This window comes from Cygnus atratus, chromosome 16 (assembly GCF_013377495.2).
Source record: "Cygnus atratus isolate AKBS03 ecotype Queensland, Australia chromosome 16, CAtr_DNAZoo_HiC_assembly, whole genome shotgun sequence".
NCBI classification, from domain to species: Eukaryota; Metazoa; Chordata; class Aves; order Anseriformes; family Anatidae; genus Cygnus; species Cygnus atratus.
The window spans coordinates 6,103,567-6,125,079 of record NC_066377.1 but is presented as its reverse complement, the minus strand read 5'-3'; the positions used below and the strand labels follow the sequence as shown (position 1 = coordinate 6,125,079).

Sequence of the window (21,513 nt, the reverse complement as noted above, 5' to 3'; positions counted from 1 at the left end):
GCTGACAAAACTGGGGGATCCTGAGCTGGGAATTAACCCTTGAGGTAACTACTGTCATACCGACAATGTCTTCCCAAATCACTTTCTTCAGTTTTAAGCAGTAAGAGCAGTAGATACAGTCTTTCTGATACTGTGACCACATAATGCATTGAAGATTGCAGGAACGAACTGCTCAATACTCAGCACGTCATGTCCAGGATGTTTGTGTCTCTAGTGTATATGGGAAGTAGTATATTTCTGGTAATGCAATAAATTCTTACTGAAATCTAGCTGAATTCAGAATTGGTGTGTAAAGAGTTATCAGCTTTTTTTGTGACAACGTATGTGTAGGTTTTCTGCTACATCCTCGAGATCTGAAAGCTAAAGCCAAAAAAAATTAAATACTGCTGTCACTTGGCTCCAGAAGCAGGAAGCATCAAACAGGCTTGCCAAAGCCCAGGTGGCAGCAGGACCAGTGAGGGCCAAATTGCTTGTGTCTGTGATACCTGTAGGTAATGTATGCATGGAAGCACTGTGGAAGGTGTTTTGGAGGTATAGCAGATATGTTGGGTATGTTTCACCTTTGTATGTACTTGTAATTCAGGGCAGTTGCATCTCCAGTTTGATCCACAGAAATATGTTATCTGGCTATAGGAGAGTATGCTTATTCCTTTTTTTTTTTTTTTTTCCCCTCCCATTTGCGACTTTCCAGGCTTTGCTTGAAGCTATCATAGGTGGTGAAGCCCTTTCTCAAACCTAGTGGGGAGTTCAACTCTCCAGTTCTTGGGAGAAGATTCTTAGCTTGACTACTAAGTCAAGCTACCTTACTTTTCTTAATTATATGTACACACTTATTAAAAACAAACAACAAGTAAACATGTATATGACTGCAAAGGTATTCAAAGCACAGCAGCAGTGAGGTCTTGCCAAAGCAGACCAAGAGCTGGAAAATCTCTGGCAGTTCAGGAAGACGACTCAACATTAGTGCTGGAGAAATAAACATCAGAAGGGTTGAAGCAAGCTTATTTGCAAGTGTTGAAAAGTGCCTGCTTCCCCAGAGTCTGGTCCTCTGCTCTGCAGCCACCCAGTACAACAAATGTTTCCCAATCAGCCCCTTGACTTGTCTTGGATGTCTCTTTCCTCGCTGGTGTCCAGCAGACCTCCATGCTGTCTGAAATTCCTCTTCTTCTGAACAGTATCGTGAAGCACACTCTGTAACAGCTCTATCCTTGATGCTATCACTGTTTCATTAAGGGCCCCAGAGGCTTGGTAGCCTGTGGTCAGTTTTACTGCTTCCCCTGGCAATAGGGGAACTACATTCTGCTGCCATCAAGGAGCAGTAGGAACAGCAAAGCTCATTAATGCTTGCTTTGTTAATGAGAAATAGAAAATATTACCTTCAACCTTAGAGCCTTACCGGAAAAAGAGTTACCCTTGTAATAAAGGAGGGCTGCTGCAGCCAGATACTGTGCTCATATTTGTTCTTTTACTGTAGGGACATCAGCACCCCATGTCTTTTCATGAAAGCATGTGGCTTACTCTATCAGTATGCTAAAAGCATAGCACAGATGTTCAGCTTGTAAGGAGCCACAGAATATCAGTCCTGCGCTTGATAGATCAGCCAGGGACTGACCTTGATGGCAGCAATCCTCCTGGCCTGCTCAGCTCTCCATCAACTGAGGATATTTTAAGAGGAGGTAGGTGAACCACCGTGTTGATATTTCCCTGGTCTTCTACTCCTTTTCAGAAAGGGAAAGAGGATGCATGTGAGAAGACAGAGTATGTCTGGCACATGGTCTGCAAATGAAGCAAAAGCAGCTCCAGTATCCTGCAGTGTTGGTGGCAATGTTTTCCGTTTCTTTACTGCCTGAGAGGTGTTGCAGCAGAAAAGCAGATCTGCTTCCTCAAAGACTGTCACTCCCATCTGGAGAACAGAAAAATTGACCTATGGGTTTAATTTGCTGTTAGTCTCCTGCATCTCCCAGGAAGAAGTCTCCATCTCTTTTAACTTGAGGCTCTTACCTCTTGCCCAAGCAACAGGTTTCTCAAGGCTTGTTCTTGAGCCACGTGAGAAACATGAAATAGGTTAATGCAAAATTCAGTTGTCCTCCTTTTTAACTATACCAATGAAATGGCTTCGAAGATGGTGTTTTGCAAGTGCTAATTAATAGGACTGTCACTGTGACTCCACATTGCTACTGCAGGGGAATCAGGCTGTCAAGTGCTCTGTCTCTGAAGACGCACAGCTTGCCCTTGTTGAGATGTTTTTTTTTTTATTGAGCATCTTGCTCTCAGCTGCTACTAGGAGCAGGAAATATCACAAAGCTGGGATGAGCTGATACAGTTCGTGCCTTGCATTGGTTATGCTTTCCACCTATCACTGTGATGCTGCAGGTATTGCAGCAGCTCTTCGAGGGGAGCTGGTTGCTGTACCTAACTAAGGACTGAACTGGTTGCAGGATTGTGACTCAGCAACAAGCACCAACCAAGCAAGGTAGAGGAGGTTTGGGCAGGAGTACTTCAGTCTAGAGCCTAGTCTTCATCCCCAAGCACACTGACCTCAGGGAAGTTCATTATTGCTTCTCCCTCACCTGTAGACCCAGTAGAAATTGTTGGACCTTGGGACCACACTGTACTGTCTTTATCAAGTGTGGTCTGAGCACATCCCCACTGGTATGGGCTATGAAGAGCTTTGTTTTTCTGCAACCCAAAAATGCGAACTTTTTAAAAATATCTGGAAATAAACAGTTATATGATCCACTGAAATTCATAACAAAGGACAAATTGAATCCTTCATGCTGTGTAGCAGCCATAAATAAAGGTTTTATGGCTGAGAAGTTATAGGCAATATTCCAGCAAAATCAGATTTATTCCCTCCCCACCCCCCTGCAATATAAATCTCTGGAAATGGGGGTTCCAAGGGCTGTTCTGACACAACATTAACTGCAGCTTCTTAAACCAGACTCCCTGCCAGTATTTATAGTCCACATTCTGCGCATGGTATGTGTATGTTACTGCACCAGCTTTTACAGTTGATTTCTCAGTAGTCATGTGAAACCAAAACAACTGATGGGCTGAACTTGAAATTGCTTGTGCGTTACTTCAATTTCCAAAAAAAAAAAAAAAAAAAGGAAAAAGGGGAGGGGGATCTCTGTCTTGCTGTTAGGAAGAAGATTGCTTGATTCAAATTCCTCCAAGTCAACAGTGGCTCAACCTCCATGAGCATTGTACTTCTTCTCCCCAAGACCACTGGCCAGGTTTGCAGGAGAACCCTGGGAGATTTTACTGGCTGGTTGTGCAGTCACAACATGAGCAGCTGTGCACTTCTCACAAATGCCTTGTTCCACCTCTGCTTGCTGTCTGCTCAGAGACTTAGCCCTGAGGTTTCATAAAACAAGGCCTTGGAGTAACTAAGTCCTAAAACTGAAGTCCAGCCAGGTGGTTCCCTGTTAAGGAAGAACAAACAATGCAATTCACTGGATTTAAGAGCTAGATTTTAGCTTCAGGATCCAAGTACTGGTCAGTGGTTCCAGCAGATCACTGAGAAATGAGTAAAGAAATTGGGAACAAAACTCTTCATTTTGTCTGTTTTGGGGTAGTGGAGTACGTTGATTTGTGCTGCCTTCTTGTATGCATAGAATATAGTCAAAGATGGAAGCTGCGATGAGGAATTTGTTCTCATTAAGCAATTGCCCAACTATCTTCTTTGAGAGGCTGACTAGTGCTTCTGCACAAGTGAGACAGATGTAGAGCCAGCGACCTCTCTGCTCTTGTCTACAGCTTGTTACAAACACTGAACAAAATGGCTTAAATTGTTGGGACTTGAGAAAAGATATCTTTGAGCTCTGACCCTTCATAACAGAATCCAGACACCGAACCTTGCTTCCATGTATTTCATATGAAGCACCTGACACAGCAGCGACAAGTAATGCCGGAGTAAATCCAGCAGCCCAGAGCAGTTTGCCTTCATTAGCCAAGGCAAAGGTCACGCTGCTGGTGTCACCGCTGGTGTCTGGCCACTACCGAGGCTGTTGCCTGCCACAGGCCTCAGTGGAAAGCTCATGCAATGGAGGTGAGAGGCAGGAACAGGGATAAAAGGCTCCTGATGCCTCTAATGGGGCTTTTTGTACCCTGCAACCACGGTAACTTCCCCAGTCTGAATGTGCTGACTTGGAAATCTAGCATCAGCCTGAAGTTCCGGGCGTGAGCTACAGGTGCTGACGCACTGAAGCATGACAGATCTGAGGTCCAGGCATCCCCTTCCTTTTTCTCTTAAGAGCTGCCTAAAATAAGACCATTAGGCCAGAGTTATCCGCAACCCAGAGCTGTTAATTCTGGAGTCCCTTCAGCTCCCAGTTCAGAAAGGGTAAGTGCATGTTTCTAATTATGTGGATGTTGCAGCGAATACAGCCACTCACCCCCCCAGACACAAACGCTTCATTCCCCAAATTACCGCTGACTGCCTGGGATTGGGTTTTATTGCAGACAAGCAAAGCCAATTTTTGGGGGGGTGAGGTTAATTCAAGCAGCACTCCATAGAGCTTTATCCTGCAAATGGTTAAATGCTTAACTAGGCAAAATGGTCTAAAGTTAAAGTGTGAAGCTACCGTTCTAAGGGTTTGTGGGACTGAGACTTGAAGTTCCTTTTTCTCCCCTAGTTTCCACCGTACTTTTCTCTGGAAGAGAAACTAATAAATATAAGCCCAAACTTCAGCTGTCTGAAGACTGCGCTTTCTTCATTGATGGAGTTAATCCAACCATCAGGTGGCAAACATCACAGTATCAAAATAAGTCTCAAAATGTTAAAATTCAGTCCTCACCTATTGCCTGGTCAGTGAACAGGCCCTGTGGAAACAACAGCGTGCATGTTGGGAAACAAACCAGTGTGTTAAACGTGTTATCACAAACTTCTGGTTTTACTGCTGACTTAGGAGTATGAATTCTGCTGCATTAAGCAGAAGGGACTAGATATTTTTATTTAAAACAGAGTAACTCAAAGTGGTCGTAATAACCCATGTTGCTTTTGTACTGGGGTAATGAATGACTGTAGTATAAAGTGGTTCTAGTTTTTGCCTCGAGCTCTTGTCAATCATTACCTGATAAATAAAAACTTCAAACAGGCTCTTTTTGCTTTAATTGGGTAGAATTTCTCTCCAAAGGAAGGCTGAATACAGTGAGTAATGTGTTTGTGGCAGCAGTGGAAGTCAGCAAGCAGGGTATTTGGATGGAAACCTACAGAGGATGCAAATCCTGAACTCAAAAGATGAGTCTTGTTGGTCTTACTTCATCCAGAAGTTTCTGTTCCCATTGCTGGCAGGGCTGAATGGATTGAATGAAGCCGTAGAGGAAATCCCGTGGTCCTTGGCACCACCACTGAGCTCTGCTTGTGCTAGCCCTGCTCTCCCTCTGTTTTTAGGCTTTACAGCTGACACTTCCATAAAAAATCAGAAATCTTAAGATTACACTAAAGCTCTCTTAAATCATTATCTTTTATTATATGAACCTTGGCAGCAGCAGAGGCAGTTTTCTGTGTAAGGACCAAGGGTCCTATTGTCAGCACTGGAACAGAATTAAAACAGCTCAATTAAACAAACATAACATCCTCAAAGTTTGGCCTGAAAGAAGTTAAAATAACTGATCTATGAAATGTTATAAATGTGCTTTAAAATGTCATTACTTAGATAAATCTAGCAGTTTTGAAGCTGGCTCACTCCAGTTTTATGGCCCTGCCCGTTTATGGCTGTGTACGTATTCATGTCAAGAATTCCTCTTCCAAAACAGTAGATGAAGAGACAAAGCCACAGTAGCGCTGTGGACTGATGGGAGGCTGCAAGGAACTTGGGAACAGAGTTTTGGCTCCCAGGCTGGGAAAGCTGCTATGGAGCATATCCAGCAAATTGTGTGCGTTTGTGGCAGAGCTGGAAACCAACTGGTATTTCACGATGTAAGGCTGGATGTGTTGAAGTTGGTGGTAAAGCTGCTCTTGGCTGCTCTATAGTTAAGACTGGTGCTGTAAGACAATGATTTCTTATTTTTCTTCCCCTTGCTGGAACCACCTCTGACTTAAAGTGGGCTTAAATGTGGAGAATTTGGTCCATACTGAGAAATACCAGAAGGCACTCCTCCTAAAACTACTCTAGACATACAAAGTCTGGACGGACTTCAGTTAGGTCAATAAGGCCTTTCCACTGACACTTTGCTGGACTTTGGATCAGCACATGAAACATTTACTTATGATCTGTAATCACTTGTGAAAGATGGCAGTGCAGCTTCAGAAAGCTGATGATTTAAGTCACTGGACCAGCAAATACATTTATGTAAATTGGCACAACTCTGCTCACAGTTCAAAGTAAACAAGAACCCAAAAATTGCTGTTATGCCCTGAAGATGTAATGTTTAGTTAATACAGGGATTTAGACCACTATTTTTTTTCAGCTGCCTCCATAGCAATGCAGTGTGGTATCCACAGTAGGAAACCTCATGCCAGCAGCATCTCTGAAATATGCTAAAACAATCTAAATTAGAAAATGTCAGCTTCTTGGCTGATGTTCCTTTGGAGTTTCTTCTTTCCTTTCTTGTGCCTCTAAATTTTATTGGGATGACTAAATCTCTGAACTATGTTAGCAGTAAACAGAACTAATTTACCCCCCGCTTCTTTGAAACAGCTGCTGACAGCTGCACTATAATTCAATCACGGATCTTTGCAGTGCAGGCTGCAAAACATATTCATATTTTTTTCATATTCTTTCCTCTGTGTTTGGACTGGAGGCGCTGCACCCAACAGTGACGTGCTGATTTTGCCAGTACATAGGGGTTGATCTACATGAAAACAGAGGATCCAGGTGAAATATTGCCCGGCCAAAAAGGTTCTTTGAATAAAGGGAGAATAACCACACAGATACACAATGTTGTTGGGATATCTTTTGTAAAATTGCAATGATTTATTTTACTAGTTTGTACAAAAGGCTTCTGACAACTGCTCTATGAAAAGAACCAGAAATGTGTATGCATTTTTGCCAACTGTTAATAAATATCTTCTTAAATAAGGAAACAAATGTTCTTAGGAACTGAGAATCATTTTTCCTGGATGTGACTGAAAAGGAATTCAGAGATGGAAATAAATAATTCTTCTTCCGCTTTTGTGACAACTATTTACATAAAAATGTACAAACAGTGAAGCTGATGTTGAACCTAGCAACAGAAATCCTATTATGTTTAAAAAAAAAAAAAAGCAAAACCAAAACAAACACTCCCCACATAATATTTAATATATGAATCCTATACAGCAAGATACCGTGGTCCAAGTTAAAAATGCAATACACCGATGCAGTGACCACCAACACTGAAACACCCACAAGAAAAACTAACCCTTGTCTACTAAATAGTGGAAGTTGAGGCCTGATTAGCTTTGCACTTCGCAGGCAGCACCTTAACTTCCTTTAGGAGGTTTACAGAAGCACTGCTGTGTATGCGTGTACAATGGCAAAAGGCGCTTCTGATCTGTGTGATTTCAATGCCTCACTCTAAATAAAAGATGCCCTGGGGGCAGTTTTGACTTGGCAGTTTGGTGGAGAGGTCTCGTCTGCAGGCTGCTGGGAGAGATGCTCTTTTGGCGTCAGCTGTTGTCCTGGCACTGGCTGTAACTATTGGCCAAAGTCTCACCTCGCGCCAGGTAGGAGGAAGCTTGCCGGAGTTGAGCTTGCAGTGTGTGTGCTGCGGGTCCTTCAGGTGTTTGAGTTGCCTGGTTTGGAAGCAGGGCACACCTGGCAGTCCAAAAGCTACCAGTGCCATGGAGAGACTTCCACGTTCCCATAAGCCTAATCCTGCTGCCAGGAAAACTGCTGGACAAACACCAATTGACTTGAATGAGATTAGAATTAAACAACCAGAAACAAGTTTCCAATTTATTTCATAGCAAATAAACTTTTTGCTCTACAGAGCGATCCAGGGCCAAGTTCCCACTGAGGCTGCATCACCCCATCCCCTCGGTGTGCAGAGAAACCCAAGTCCAGGCATTTATTATGTTCTGCACCCATCTGTTAGAGGTTCAGCTTTTTGAAGTTTGGGGTTTAGAGCTGAATGTGTTGAGGACCTGGCCTTTAATAGGACAGAATTTTCTTTTTTTATCTCCCTGGTGAAGCTCATGCCAGTCCTGCTTTTGTTATCTCGATGTATGATAAAGTTTTGGATCAGTTTGCAACTGGTTACTGCTCCTCTCTGGTCTTATCGCAACAACTTTAATCGAGTTGTAATTACGTAGGTGTGATGTTTGTGTAACCCGTGACTTAAAAGAAGGAAAAAGAAGAGCCTCGAGGGGATGTTTTCCTGCCCCTGGTTTCATCTTGTAGATGTGGCTACTGAAAGTGATTCTTTATTTTTATTTTGTTAGAGGTGAAACCAATAGTAGAGCAGTGTCTTTGTATCACAATCAGTGGCCTTGGGAAGTAAGGTTTCCTGTCGGGTTTCGTGGTGCTGGGTGTACATCCCAGCTTACAGCACCTTCTGTACGCCAGCCTCCGCATTTTTGTAAAAGTGTTGGAACTTGTTCTGTCATTGAAGTCAATGGATATTTTCCAAACAGGAGCAGGACCTTTATCAGTCTTTCACAACTCTGTAACTGCTTAGGATACCCCAGCTAAACCCTAGGTTTAATACCAAAACATTTATTAACATTCTGCTGCTTTCCTGTTTCAAGTTCATAGCAAATTCAAATTCTTTCTGGTTGCTAGAGGAAATTTTCCCGTGTTGACAAAAAAAAAAAAGTATATCCCCAAAGTCTTGCTCTTGGGAATTATTTTCTTCAGTTCTTTTGCTTGCCAATTAGAAAATTTTTTATTTTCTCTTAGATTGATTTGGCCTTTGAACTTGAATCAATCCAGATATAGCTTTTACTACTGCGGTTTAAAACTGGAACTTGCTTCTAATTAATCTTTGCTTCTGCTTATGAAATTGAAGCAGAGGGATAGAAGTAAGAATTCTCTAACAAAATACCTGTTCAATCCAGGTATGTTTTGCTCACTTATTTTATTGCAAACCATGTGTTACAGGAACTACAGATGTTTAATAGTCACGGCACATTCTCACCTTGGATAGATTATTAATTTTTAATTCATAATCAACACTGGTGTGTTTGCAATCTTCTGAAAGACTCGTTTGCAGAAGTATGTATTGTAGGAGCCAATTTTGTAGGCAGATTTGGTTTTAAATGGTTTGTCTGACTTGTTTCAGTTTACAAGCTCATTGTCTGTAATAAACTAAAACAAAATGTGTTCAAATGCCACTTAGATGCAGAAACTGTTCCATTGTCTGAACTTTCAGAAGCCCAGTCCTAAAAACTGTTTGGGATTTTTTAAGCCCGCTGCTGCAGTGCTAACCTTTTCCCCTCCCCCAGCGATCCGTACGAAACCCACTCTTTACAAATCACTTTTCTCTTTCTTTTTTTTTCTGTCTTTTACAAATCTAATGACAGCCACATGCTCGTACCACCATGTTCCTGTATTTTTTTAAGATAACGTTGGAGCTGTCATCGAAGTAGAGCACTGAGATGGCATTGAGTTGGGTAGGAGCACAGCAGGGTTTCGGCACAGTCTCTGGGTTTATAAAGTGAACCTGGGGAATTAAAGTAGAGGCATGTTAAGATGTATTTTCCCTTCTCCTCCCCCAGGTTTCTCTTCCCCAGGCAGCCCGCTCACTCAGACATGTTTTGAACACCTGGCTTTGTGTACAAATGTCTTGAGATGTCCCCTGCACGTATGGAGGCTGACACACACACCGAAGTCACATCTAGTTGGAAATCTTTCAGTGAAACAGGTTTTCATTAGAAAATTCCCATTTGTCAGAGCAGTCAGAGTTCTGCAGAAGCGTACCAGTTACGATAAACTCTGTGGGACGTGCGGGCGAGGTTTTGTGAGCAACCCCATGGGCAGCACCGAGACCCGGCCGGCACCAAGGGCTCCAGGTCCCCAGCTGCAGGACCTCTGAGGAGAGGGGGGAAAGTGACTAAAAACCAATCCTCCAGGAGAAAAGCACTGAATTTTCTTCCCTTGGATATGTAGACGTTTCTAGTTTCCCTAATGTTTTCTGCAATGCTGTCCTTAGATATGCACAGGGCACGGGACGTGGATGAAAAAGCGGAGCGAGCCTCCTTGTGCCCTACAGATATGGGCAGGGGACTGGGGCTGTGCCAGGAGGGATTCCGAGCAGGACAGCTAGGGCTGCTGCCCAGCCAGGGTGCTGGGGGCTGGCGTGTCCCCTGGCCCTGCCAGCTGCTGTGGTGCGTGGCTTTGGGGAAGCAGCTGGGGCCGCCGAGGGTCTCCCAAAGTGCTGGCGCTGTCATGTGAAAGCGCTGGCTCGGGGCTCCCATCTGGACGTCTTTGCACAACTTCATAAAACAAATACACCCACAGAGCAGCTGGGCTGTGGAATTTCGGGATTCACTGACCCCTTCCTCAGCCTGCTCCCAAATCCATTTCTGGCGGCAGCACACGGTGTGCGTCCTTACAGAGTTTTTCCAGGAGATGCTGATAATGGGTCTCACATCCTGCTCTTCCCTCCCCGTGCAGTGGGACTATACCACCATTAAGATGCCTATCACAGGGCCCCTTTAAACTAGAGAGAGCATGTCAATGCTTGCAGCAAAGAGAGGGTAATTCCTAGCCAACTATTAATTCAGGCCACTTGGCTAGACATGTTTAGCCAGATGCTGCAGGCATCTTAAAGAGCTAACGCAGACCTTCCTTCTGGTGTTAGCTCAGAGGTCCTTTTTGGTATAAACTTATTGCTGAGTAGCACCTAGCAGAAATAACTGTACTACAAGCTCCGTGACACCTACCAGTGTCTGCACAATGGCGTGATTTGTAGCATTCATGTACGAATTCAAGGGGAAAGCACATTCTCCTTCACAGTAGTACGCAGCATAGCCCTCTGGAGCGATGATCCAGTCCTTGATTAATTGAAGACATTAGATCGTGGAGAAAGACAGAAATATTGTGCAGTGAAACACAAAGTAGAATGACACATAAATCTATCAATTCATATGTCTGCATACAATTACAGGAGCTTGCAAAACAAAAATCTGGCACAATGGCCTTTCTAGTGCTGTCCTATACACCTCTAAAGCAGCTGCTCTTCATCGGGTGGCATCGCCATCCCTGGGGGTTTTCAGGGAAAGGCTGGATGAGGTGCCTAGGGACATGGTTCAGTGGGTGACATTGGTGGTAGGGTGGGGGTTGGACCAGATGATCTTGGAGGGTTTTTCCAACCTTAATGATTCTGTGATTCTAAAGTACTCCTATACCCTAACTTTGCAGAAGCGCTTCTTAAGCATGCTACGATCAATACATAATTTCTTCCCGGGGGCATGGGTGGGGGGAGTCCACACATTGGCTTGATCTCTAGCAGCCTGCCAAGGGACTTGCAGCCCAGCTGGCACTGGTGACGCAGAGCCCTTACCTGCCACCCCAGGTCCCTGAAGCTGACGTAGAGCTCGTGCTTCTTGCAGGCCTGCCGCTGGTCGCTGCTGCTGTTTTCTGTGGGGAGCGGGGCTGTCAGCCTGGGCTGCCCCCAGCCCTCGGCAGCACCCAACAGGGAGCAGGCGGCGCTGCTCAGCTGTTGTGCTTGCTGCTTTCTTTTAATCATTTTCAGTTTCTCGTGCTTTAATCATAAAATATAAAGTGCAAAAAGCCAAAGACACCCAGGGAACACCCTCTCCCTCCCAGCTTCCTTTGACCTTATGTTGGAAAAACCCAGGTATCTCAGATGATTGCCTGCTGTATTAAGGAGAACTTGTGCAAGGAGTGTTGGGGAAAAGCAACCTTTAACTCTTCTCTGCATTCTGAGCTGTGCGTGATAATTGCACCTTCAGGCCTGCAAAGGCAACATGATGATATGAAAATAGTACAAAACCTGTTCGTGCAGCTGCAACTGGAGTACAGCCGGTGACAGCGCTTCGTGGCGAGGCCAAAGAACAAAGCATGGGTCAGAACCAGGGATCTGAGCATCCACAGCTGTCAGTGTTGTTTTAACGTTGTGTTCATCCTAGGCATATAGCCTGACGTCACACCTTGTGCCCCGGGGGTCCTTCTCCTTCCCTCTCTTGCAAGCTCCCTTTCCATCCGGCAAAATGCTCGAGGAGCAGAGCTGGAATTTGCCACTGCCCTCAGAGGAGCTCGCCCCGTGCTGCGGCTCCTGCTGGGGACGTCACCAAGGGCCTGCTACTCCGAGGTGTCTCGTAATTAAGCCACGTTTCTATTTTAAATGCCTGGCACTTTTCTTCCATACTAGGACACGCAGCTCCCCCCGGAATGGCTGCAGTTATCCTGAGCAAGGAATGGGCTTTCCTGTTCCAGGCAAAACTTCTGGAATTACTAAGCTTTTGGGGGCTGAATTTAAAATTGCAGCCTCTTGAAAATGTACAGCATTTTGATTCAGATCCACTGAAATACCTTATTGTAACAATCACTTATTTGTTTTAAAGTAATTATCTTAAATTTCATGATAAGAATTTATATGGGAGATTGTTTAGATGGCTTTTTTTGTTTGTCTGTTTTAATTGGATTAGGATATCCTTCAGTTGAACAATGTTTCAAAGAAACATTTCTAATTTTTTTGGAATAATCCCTAATCCCAAGTAGTTTCAGATCAGCAACAGAAAATGAGTGGTAGACCAAAGAGACAACAAACAGCGTCGAGTATGGGCGAAACTGTTCCTATCTAGTGTCAAATCTAGCAGAGCGTTATCCCACACCTGCAAACAAACCCAGCAAACCTCCCTGTACCTGCAATGTTCGACACCCGGAAAGCTTCCTGGTTCTTTGGCGTTTTGGATCGATTCTGGCTCCTTTGCTTCCCTCCCGTGGAGCGAATGCTCCGGAGATGAACCTCAGTGGCTTTGAAGAAGGCTACTGTGAATGGCTGCTTGTTCTGTGGGCCATGCCTCCCAATTAGACCTGCCAGTTTGGGGTTGATGCTTTGCCCTTAAAAACAAAACAGAGTTAATCAGGATTGCGGTAACTTCCCATTTTCAGCAGGCATGGTAAATACACCAAGGAGGAGAGCTGCTGTCTGGTCCACAACGATGATTCCTAGGCACGTCCGTAGCCACCAAGGGCCTGGACTTAATCGACAAAGCTGCTTCTGACAAGAGCAGCTTAGCACAGCTAACTTCATTTTATATCTGCATGTAAAAGTTACATAAAATGCTCCTACATATAATTATTTTACCCTAAATCCGCTTAGCATTAACTTTTCCTGCATTCTTTAGAGGGGTTTCTTTAAGTTCACCAGCCTATAATTTGAAGTGAGCCTGTAAAAGGAACCATAAAACTCAGCCCATAGGAACACTAAATTCCCACTGGAAGGTTATTAACTTAAAATAAAAATGCCTTATATGAAATGTTGTCAGAGTTCTAGATATACCACAGCTGAGAGAAACAAATAGTTCAGATATTGGAAGATGTCACACTTATTGTTGTGTCTAGCACTACTGTACCCGATAACCTTGTTTCAAAGCCATTGATTGCCATGTGTGCTTCCTTCATCCTGGACTTCTAAATTAATTTTATTTTTGTTGAAAATTCATTAGGTGGTTTTGCTGTAGAATGAAATCATTGTTCACAAAAGATGCGAGGAGCAGGTGGCAGAGCGATATTGAACATTTTTCCCCATTCTCTCCAAGAGTGTCTGGGTGCTGTTGTGAAATGGAAGGGTGATGTCCAGTTCTACTGAGGACTGAAGTTAAGTTACATCAATAGTTTTTGTGATTGTTTTTGCTAAGGACAGAACTGGGTTTTGTCAGCCACAAATCAAATAAGCCGAAGGATGGCCGAAAGTTTCTGAGAAGCCCTGAAAGGCACCTGACCATGGAGAGCAGGTGAGGGACTCTAGAGTCCCTAACAAAAATCTCCTTACCTTACTGGCTTCGGACTATGGTGTAAAAAGAACCTGGTAACGTGAAATATTTGTAGGTAATTTTCTACAACTCCTGTTTTTAAAATGAATAAAGTAAATGCCAAGGGAGTGGCCTATAGCAGATTTAAAAAATACTGTATTTAGGGAAATGTCTTCATCTTAGCTCTTGTATACAGCCAAAGGTTGGTAAATGTGATGGACCCCAGAAAAAGGGGCTGTGGTCAAAGGTCTAGGCCAAGAAGTGGAGCAGCCTCAGCTGCAGTCCATTCCCTATTTTTCTAAAAGCCTGCAGCCCAGTGAGCAAGTGCCAAGCTGCAATATTTGGGATTTGTGGAAAGAACGGGCTCAGGAGGGGGTTTTATGGGACTGCCTGGTGTGACCAGGTCCCACAGCATGCCATGGGCAGGGGAGCAGGGCCAGGCCTTGCAAACCAGATAAAGCAAAACAAATATTGGGACAGGGCACCAGGAAAGCTCAGGATAAAAAAGCAAGTGCAGAAATTTGTGTATGTAGATTTCTATGTGGACATGCATCGACTTCTTCAGCTTCAGCTGAAGCTCCTTGCTGGAAACTTGTCCAAACAGTTTTCATTTTAAACATTTGAGGCCAAGCCCACAAAGTGCTTAAGCAAGTAGCTAATGATAAATATGTAAGTAGTTCCACTTGTGCTCGGGCTTTGCCAGATCGAAGCCTTACTTCCTGAAAACAAGCTCAGCTGAAGGAGCTCACTGAATACTCTTCCTATGGCTTTTCTTGCCCCCTCAAAGAAGTCTTTTGCTTCTCCGAGTTGTTTAAACTTCCAAGTACATCTCTGGCTGTGGTTTTTCCGGAGAAAGTTATTTCACCTTTGCAGTGTCTCTGGAGATTGGGCCAGTGGTATGCAGGGGACCCGACTTCACACGGGTATGTTTAATGGATTTTCACTAGCATGGCAGTAAGTAGCATCTGACCGATGAATTCCTCATTTAACACCACTGTGTTAAAGACCAGTACAATGTTTCCTTAGGGGAAAAGAGGCATGCAGTACTCTGTACGAGTAGTGTATAAAGGTGGGAAAAATGCACGCCTTGGTTCTAACTTTCCTATGCAGGCAGAAAGTGAGGTTTAACACAAGAACATGTATATAGTCCCCATTAGACAATGATAAGCTTGTCCCAAAAGAACTAAAGCTGTGCTCTTGAACCAGAGGGCACAGCCTTATCTGCTTTTATGAAGCTGCTTTTTTAAAACTGTCAAATATGGGATCTCAAGTAATAAACTAAGTAAACCCAAGTGGGTGCTTGCTGTTCCCATGTGCAGACGCTGAGCAAGGCGTACTGGTGCTGGGCTGAGAGCTTGCTGCAGGCTACTGACTCACCCAGATGTTTTGTTGCTTGCAGCTCGAGCTGATCCCCATTTTCTAAGAGCAAAAACCTCCCCTGTGATTCCACCCTAGTTATACACGTTGATAGACTTATTTGGCAAGATTGTAAAGAAATACAAAGACCGGTTAATTTCTTTTGTATAATTTCATCTGGACAGTACTCATGATGGCTTTTTCTTTCTTTTTTTTTTTTAAGACTGTACTGGCTTCATGGTTGGAGATCTCTGTATGTAGGGACAGCTACAAAGGAAAGATCTTTTTAACAATTCACTTAAAGTATTGGGGGTTGTCCAAGCATATAGTGTTGCATCAAAGTCCTGCTGTGTTTGCAGCATATGATTTTCATATGAAGTCCAGGTGTAAAAGCAGTTTTCTCGTTAGCATGCAGTTGGTCTAAACCCAAAATGAAACTTGGGGAGCAAGGAAGGACATATCCTTGCCATTCAAAATAGAAAGAAATATTCACGTGTACGGTAGAGAAACGTGAGAGCAAAGGTGTGCTGCCAGGAGACTCAGTCACAGAAGCCAGGCAGACAGTCAGGCCCTGTATCTCTGTATTTACTTTTTAAATGTTGGAGTTGGCTTTCCTAACTTCAGCGACAGGCCGATTTAAGCATTTTGTTAATCTCTTTTGAGAAAGCAGCCAGTTACTTTTTGTATTGCTTCGAACATGTTTACAAACAATGCTGGATTTTTCAGGAGTATAAACTACAGTCCTAATTCTCACTGAGTCCTATACAGATGAGAACGCAGTTATTACTGAAACTGAGAATTTCCCATTTTGAAGGCTCTCCCCATGACAGATTGGGCTGTATGCCTTTAAAAAAGCCCACTTCTGGTTGCTCCAGCAGAGCAGCTCCTGGGGCTGTGTGGTTGCAGCATTTCCCTGTGTGCAGGACCCTGAAAAGCCTTGGTTGAAATCCGTAGCATATAAATAAATAGCTGGCTTCCTTAATGCTGAAAAAAGGGATTGACCTTTGCTGTAAAATCACTAGCTGAGGACTGGGGAGGACGGAGTGATAAGGTTTTATGAGTAGAAGAGTGTGAGAGTGACGCTGTATTATCTGTAGTGTTTAAGAGATATTAAGCCTACTTCCAGCTAGTGCTTTTCTGTGGACTCCAGCCTGGGTCTTGGTGGTTTTCCTCTGTGTGAAAAGAATTGGATGTGTCGTGACTGGACACAACATCTGTAATCCCAACTATTTCCTTTAGGAGGCAAAGGGAAAGCTAAAAGCAAGGACAAGTGCTTGAAAACAGGTTAAGCTTGTCTTGGCTGTTCGTTTTCCTTACTATTTTAGCTTGAAGTGTAAAGATTATCTTGTAAACCAGGCTGAATTTGAATCTTTGTGCAAAGACGGCAAAAGGCATCTGTCATTAGGGTGGGGACCGGTAACTTCCATGGAGAAGCTCCTGCTTTGTGCCTCTGTTTGAATGATCTGTGAATGCAGGAGCCCAGAGAGGGCAGGTTAAAACAAACCCTGGGCACCTCTCAGTGCACAGGTCTCACAAGAGTAAAATCGCCCTTTCATGTAATGGCTGTTAGCTTGCCTATTTCAAAATCGCTTTGCAAAGTAGTACCCACTGGAAATGTTCATAAAAAGCAATAGTAAATGTTATCAAAGATGCATATCTGGAGAATGAATCTCTACTGCTAGAGAGGACATGAAAATGGTTCCTAAATATTTTCTGAATCTGAAAGTACTTCTGTGCCAGTTGAAGCCAGCCTTTTACATCACTCAGCTTTGTCTTTCTACACATAGCAAAGTTTCTTCCTCTCTCCTCGACTGGAATTGTCTCACTCAGAAAAATCTGAAGCGGTGGGCATGGGGAGCATGGCTGGAGAAACGCAGGAGTGGTTCTGTTGTGCTCTGCTGCCAGCAGCGTATACACCCTGTGATGGGGACGTGTACACAGCTAATGCTGACATGGCTGCACAACAGATTCCCAGTCTGTTAAAGCATTTGAGTACATCCTTAACCTGAAATATGTCTGCAGACTTAATTTTTTAATCATTATTTGTGCCTTAAGCAAATTCAGAAAAAACATACTCACGAAATCCTATTCAAAAAAAAGAAAACTGAATGCTTAAGGCTTCCCCTGGTTGAGATCATCTGCCCGAAACGGAGACTCCTTGACGTTGCTGTCTGAAACTCACCGTCTATGCTTTCCACAGATAGCTGCAGGCCAAGATTGTGCTGTGGATTCACCACCCAGTGATTACTGGTTGCAGTAATGTCAAACACCAGCCACCCTTCTTCTGCAGCCCAAATTGTTCGAGAGTCGAGCAGGAACAAATCTGAGTCCCTGAAAAAAAGAAGTGCAATTTCTTGTTACCTGGGCTTTCCACTGGGGTCTCTACAACGCTCACATGCCCGCGTTAAGCAACACACTCGGTCAGCCGTTCAGGAACAGACACGATGCTGGAGCTGGGCTGGCGTGCTTTCCTACCTAATCACCTTCACATGAAGTGCTTTTCTTCTCTCTTTAAAAAAGGGAGGATGGGTTGAAGCAGAGTTGAGGTGGTTTTGGATTACTTTGCTGCTGCAGTTAACCTTAGAGCTGCTGATGCAACTTCAGAAGAAATGCTTGCCAGGCACAGATTTGCAAAATTATTGTTTGCATATGCAAACTTAGTAATTGGGCAGACAATGCTGCTCATTATCCTTTCCACACATAATTTCCTGACTTTTATGCATAATTGTAGCACTGGCGCAAGCCAGCTGGAACACTGTTGTGCATATATTAACATATGTAATGGTTTTTTAAATTTGTTCGTCTGAGGTTACAGATAATTGATTGAGGCAATAACCCTCTGCACAGTCACAGGTCTGCATAATGTTGGGTGGCAATTTCCTTTCAGTTTGTTGCTTACATCTTTAAAAGGCCACTGCTGGATTATTCTGGTTGGAGAAATGAAAACAGAAGCTGAGAAAGATTGGGGATAGAGAGGATTTCTTGCATTTAAAAAGAGTGAAATCATTCTGGATTTACAAAATATTTCCTGGCAAATTTCTGTAAAATGAAAATTTGAGAAAACACAGGTTCTGTAAAGGAAGGAGCCTTCTCTTATCAGGAATTAAGAAAGAGGTAAAACGTGATGAAAATAGTAGCAGAATTGGATGGTGGTGCAGTTTCTTTATTTAAAAAAAAAAAGCAACAACTTTACAAGGAGAACAAAGAAACCCGGTGGAAGAGTCTAGACAAGTCCCGTAAGGGCTGCTTCTGTACTTGTAGTGCACAAACATGATAACTTGTTTAAGTGTAATTATATCCTTTTGAGTGAAGAAATATCCTTGGAAAACCCTTTAATTGTGTCCTCAAAGCTTCAAGAAAGCCTTACTAATTTTGTCGCTATTGATTTGTCAGTGCAAATACATATATATTTCTAATTTTATTTACTCAGTGCCTCTTGTTTGCACATAATATCAAGTGATCAGAATTGAGTCCCAGAAGAGCTGTCAACATAGAGGCTTTTGTCTCTCAGATTTTAGCGATTATTTTCCCTGTGAGATACCAAGAAATTAGAGGCTTTTGTCTCACAGAGCTGACTCAAAACAGAAGCAGTTTTATTGCGATGTTTTTTGCTATCTATCCTTTCAACCTTTGTGGGCTGGGGTGTGTAAGAGATGATGGCTTTCCTCCGTGAGCTGGTAGGTGTCACTGCCTCTGGCTCTGTGCAGGCTTACAAGAAATTAAACTTCTGAAATTAGTTCCTGCAGAGCACGTGAGCACGTCATCGAGCACGTGTAAAAGGAGGTTCTGTTGTTTTCCCAGCGCTTCATTTTTAAAAGAAAGCATTTTGCTTTCCTTTAAACAAAGTTTTGGTCTGTGGAAGAAGCCCTACATCAGAACTGACCTTGCTGCAACACTTCCTTGCCAGCACATAGTGGGTTCTACAAGGAGTATTTTGGTGGATGTTTGGGCAGCCACGGCTCAGGAAGGGGCCGTGGTGCAGGCGATGGAGAGGCTCAGCCCAGGTGCTGGGATTTGTTCAGCCATCTCCACTTGGTGCATCCAGGACAGCTGAAGACAAATGGTGCAGATCAACCCTCCCTCCATGTGTGCGCTAGTTACGGGAAGGTATGATGCTTGAGCACAAGCCGGGGGGGCAGATTTCCTGGGGTTTCATCCCCACCCGGGAGCTATGGCCATGTGCCCACAGCACATGACGCAGTCGCACGGACACCTCCCGCCCTTCCCTGTTTACAGCGTGTGGAACAAAACGCGTCCCAGGGGAGCTGGGGACGAGGGAGTAGTACGGATTGGCCCGTTCCAATGGCTGAGTCCAAGTTTCCAGAAGTAAAGGGCTTTTATATTCACATACTGCATCATTTAAGCATGGCCCCTGACTGGAACTCATGATTCACAACAACGTTTGGTTAATAGGGACTTGGCTTGCTTGGTTTTTCTCCCTTGTAGTTTGCAGGTTGAAGATAATAACAATAATGATAACTTTTTTTTTTTTTTTTTTTTTAAGCTACTGCTCAACTGCAGCGTTATTACTCAGAAAAACCAGCCTTTAAGCTTCCCATGCTGACATGATGCAATCGGGGTAACCAGACAACATGAGGCATCAAGTACCAGGGTGAGTCAGGCTGGGAAATTGTATAATGCGTTTGTTTTCCTGTAGTTACAGCAATGTGCAAACAATAGGCCTGGAGGGGAAGCCCGAAGTGAGAGAGATCAAAGGGACCCACTAAAGGGAAATGTCCTTCCCACACACACTTGGAACATTTGGACCCAAAAAGGCCTCGTGTCAGATGCTCCCTGGAGAGGTTCAAGCACTCCTGGATTTGCACTTTCCACTCCGGCCCACCAGCAGCGGCCAGGGTTGGGATGCAAAAACCTGACTGGCGTTGCAGGCAGAGCATCTGAGGCTCCTGAGGTTGTGGCGCCTGTTCCAATGAAAAGAAACCTCCCGTTCTCTTAAAAAGAACAACCTCCCATGAAGTAAAATGCCCTGCTCCCCAAAGACTTATGGCAAAACAACATTGAATCACTAGCTAACAGACAGCGAGCCCTTCAGACATCATTGCTGGATAAGTCATAATAAGCAGAGCGAAGAGATGTTATTCTGCTTAGCCTAACACAAAATTTGTTCTGAGGGCTCCTGTCTAATGAGTTGTTACAAGAGTTAGTGCTAGTTAAGTCTAGCTGATATGGCTGGTTTGGATTTTAGATTTGAGATAAAGATCTAAGCACAAAGGGAAGAGGTTCCTAGTGCACATCTCAACCGCTGGTACCTTACCTAGTGACTGTATACACATTTAGAGCGTTCTTGGAGCAATGTCAATGATGGTTTTACAACCAGGAGGCAGAGAACCACTTTGGTTCCTTGTTCTTTCAGTCCCTTCATTTAAGAACTTCAGAGCATGTCACAAACTTTACTGAGCCTTCTACCAGACTAAGGATATGAAAAGGAACACGATCCTCATTTTACAGAAAATTAAGCTGGAACATGGAAACATTAATGTCTAGATTAGAGTTACATAAATGATGAAGTCTGGATCCAGACCACAAGTATGTTTTGTTGAGACCACATCAAAATGCCTCAGCATTCAAAGTACTTAGATCAGTAGGAGTGTCAAAGCTTTTAGTGATGATAAAACTCAGGGTTTTCAGATCAGTTTTCTCAAGCAACAGGCTGTTGCTGCAGCAGCCTGAGCTGAGGACGGGAGGTCGGCACTTGTCTGCTGACTGTTTCAGTAGTGTCTGGTGTTGGACACCAGAAAGGAGACACACCTCCTGGTAGAAAGTACTGCTGAAAGTTTGTCTGCAGGTCATATGGTTGCTGTGTGGTCTATAAAATTTCCTTTACTAACTCAGTGTTTTCTGGACTGAAGGTTGAATAACAAGGATTGCAAAGCGAGGCTGGCTGGGGACGATGCATGTGAGATTGTGTCTGGAAAGCAGCTGGAGCTATGGATGTGGAAGGGCTGAAGCTGCTAAAGGGCTGGGTGTGAGCAGGGAAGTGGAGGGCTGGTGGCATGAGGGGGCTAAGAAAGGGTGATCAGTGGAAGAGAAAGGACTGGAAAAAGTGAGGTTTATGGCAATGAGTGGAGAAATAACAGAAAGAAAATGCAAGTAAAAGCATCCTGAAAGGGAAGAGTGAGGAAGAGAGTTGCTGTGTTGCAACCCCCGAAGTTCTAAGAGAAATTATTGGCAACCAGGCAGCTTCATGGAAATAGCAAGTATGGGCTCTTTGCTTTTTGCTGGGGTATTTTTTCAGCCTCTTGGATATGATCTGGTTTGTAGCCATAAAT

The 21,513-nt window shown here is 43.8% G+C and overlaps 1 protein-coding gene across 1 annotated transcript in view; it reads right to left on the bottom strand.

Moving 5' to 3' along the window:
• Window positions 1-6,892: 6,892 nt before the first annotated feature.
• The window catches only part of BMP7 (bone morphogenetic protein 7), a 45,795-nt gene continuing 31,174 nt past the window's right edge, over window positions 6,893-21,513 (bottom strand). The window contains exons 3-7 of the mRNA XM_035548517.1: window positions 17,406-17,554; window positions 12,756-12,953; window positions 11,431-11,507; window positions 10,811-10,921; window positions 6,893-9,588 (exon numbers count right to left, since the gene is read on the bottom strand). Of these exons, the coding sequence (XP_035404410.1) occupies window positions 9,439-9,588; window positions 10,811-10,921; window positions 11,431-11,507; window positions 12,756-12,953; window positions 17,406-17,554 (685 nt within the window). The 3' untranslated portion in view covers window positions 6,893-9,438. The remainder of the gene's footprint in view (window positions 9,589-10,810; window positions 10,922-11,430; window positions 11,508-12,755; window positions 12,954-17,405; window positions 17,555-21,513) is intronic.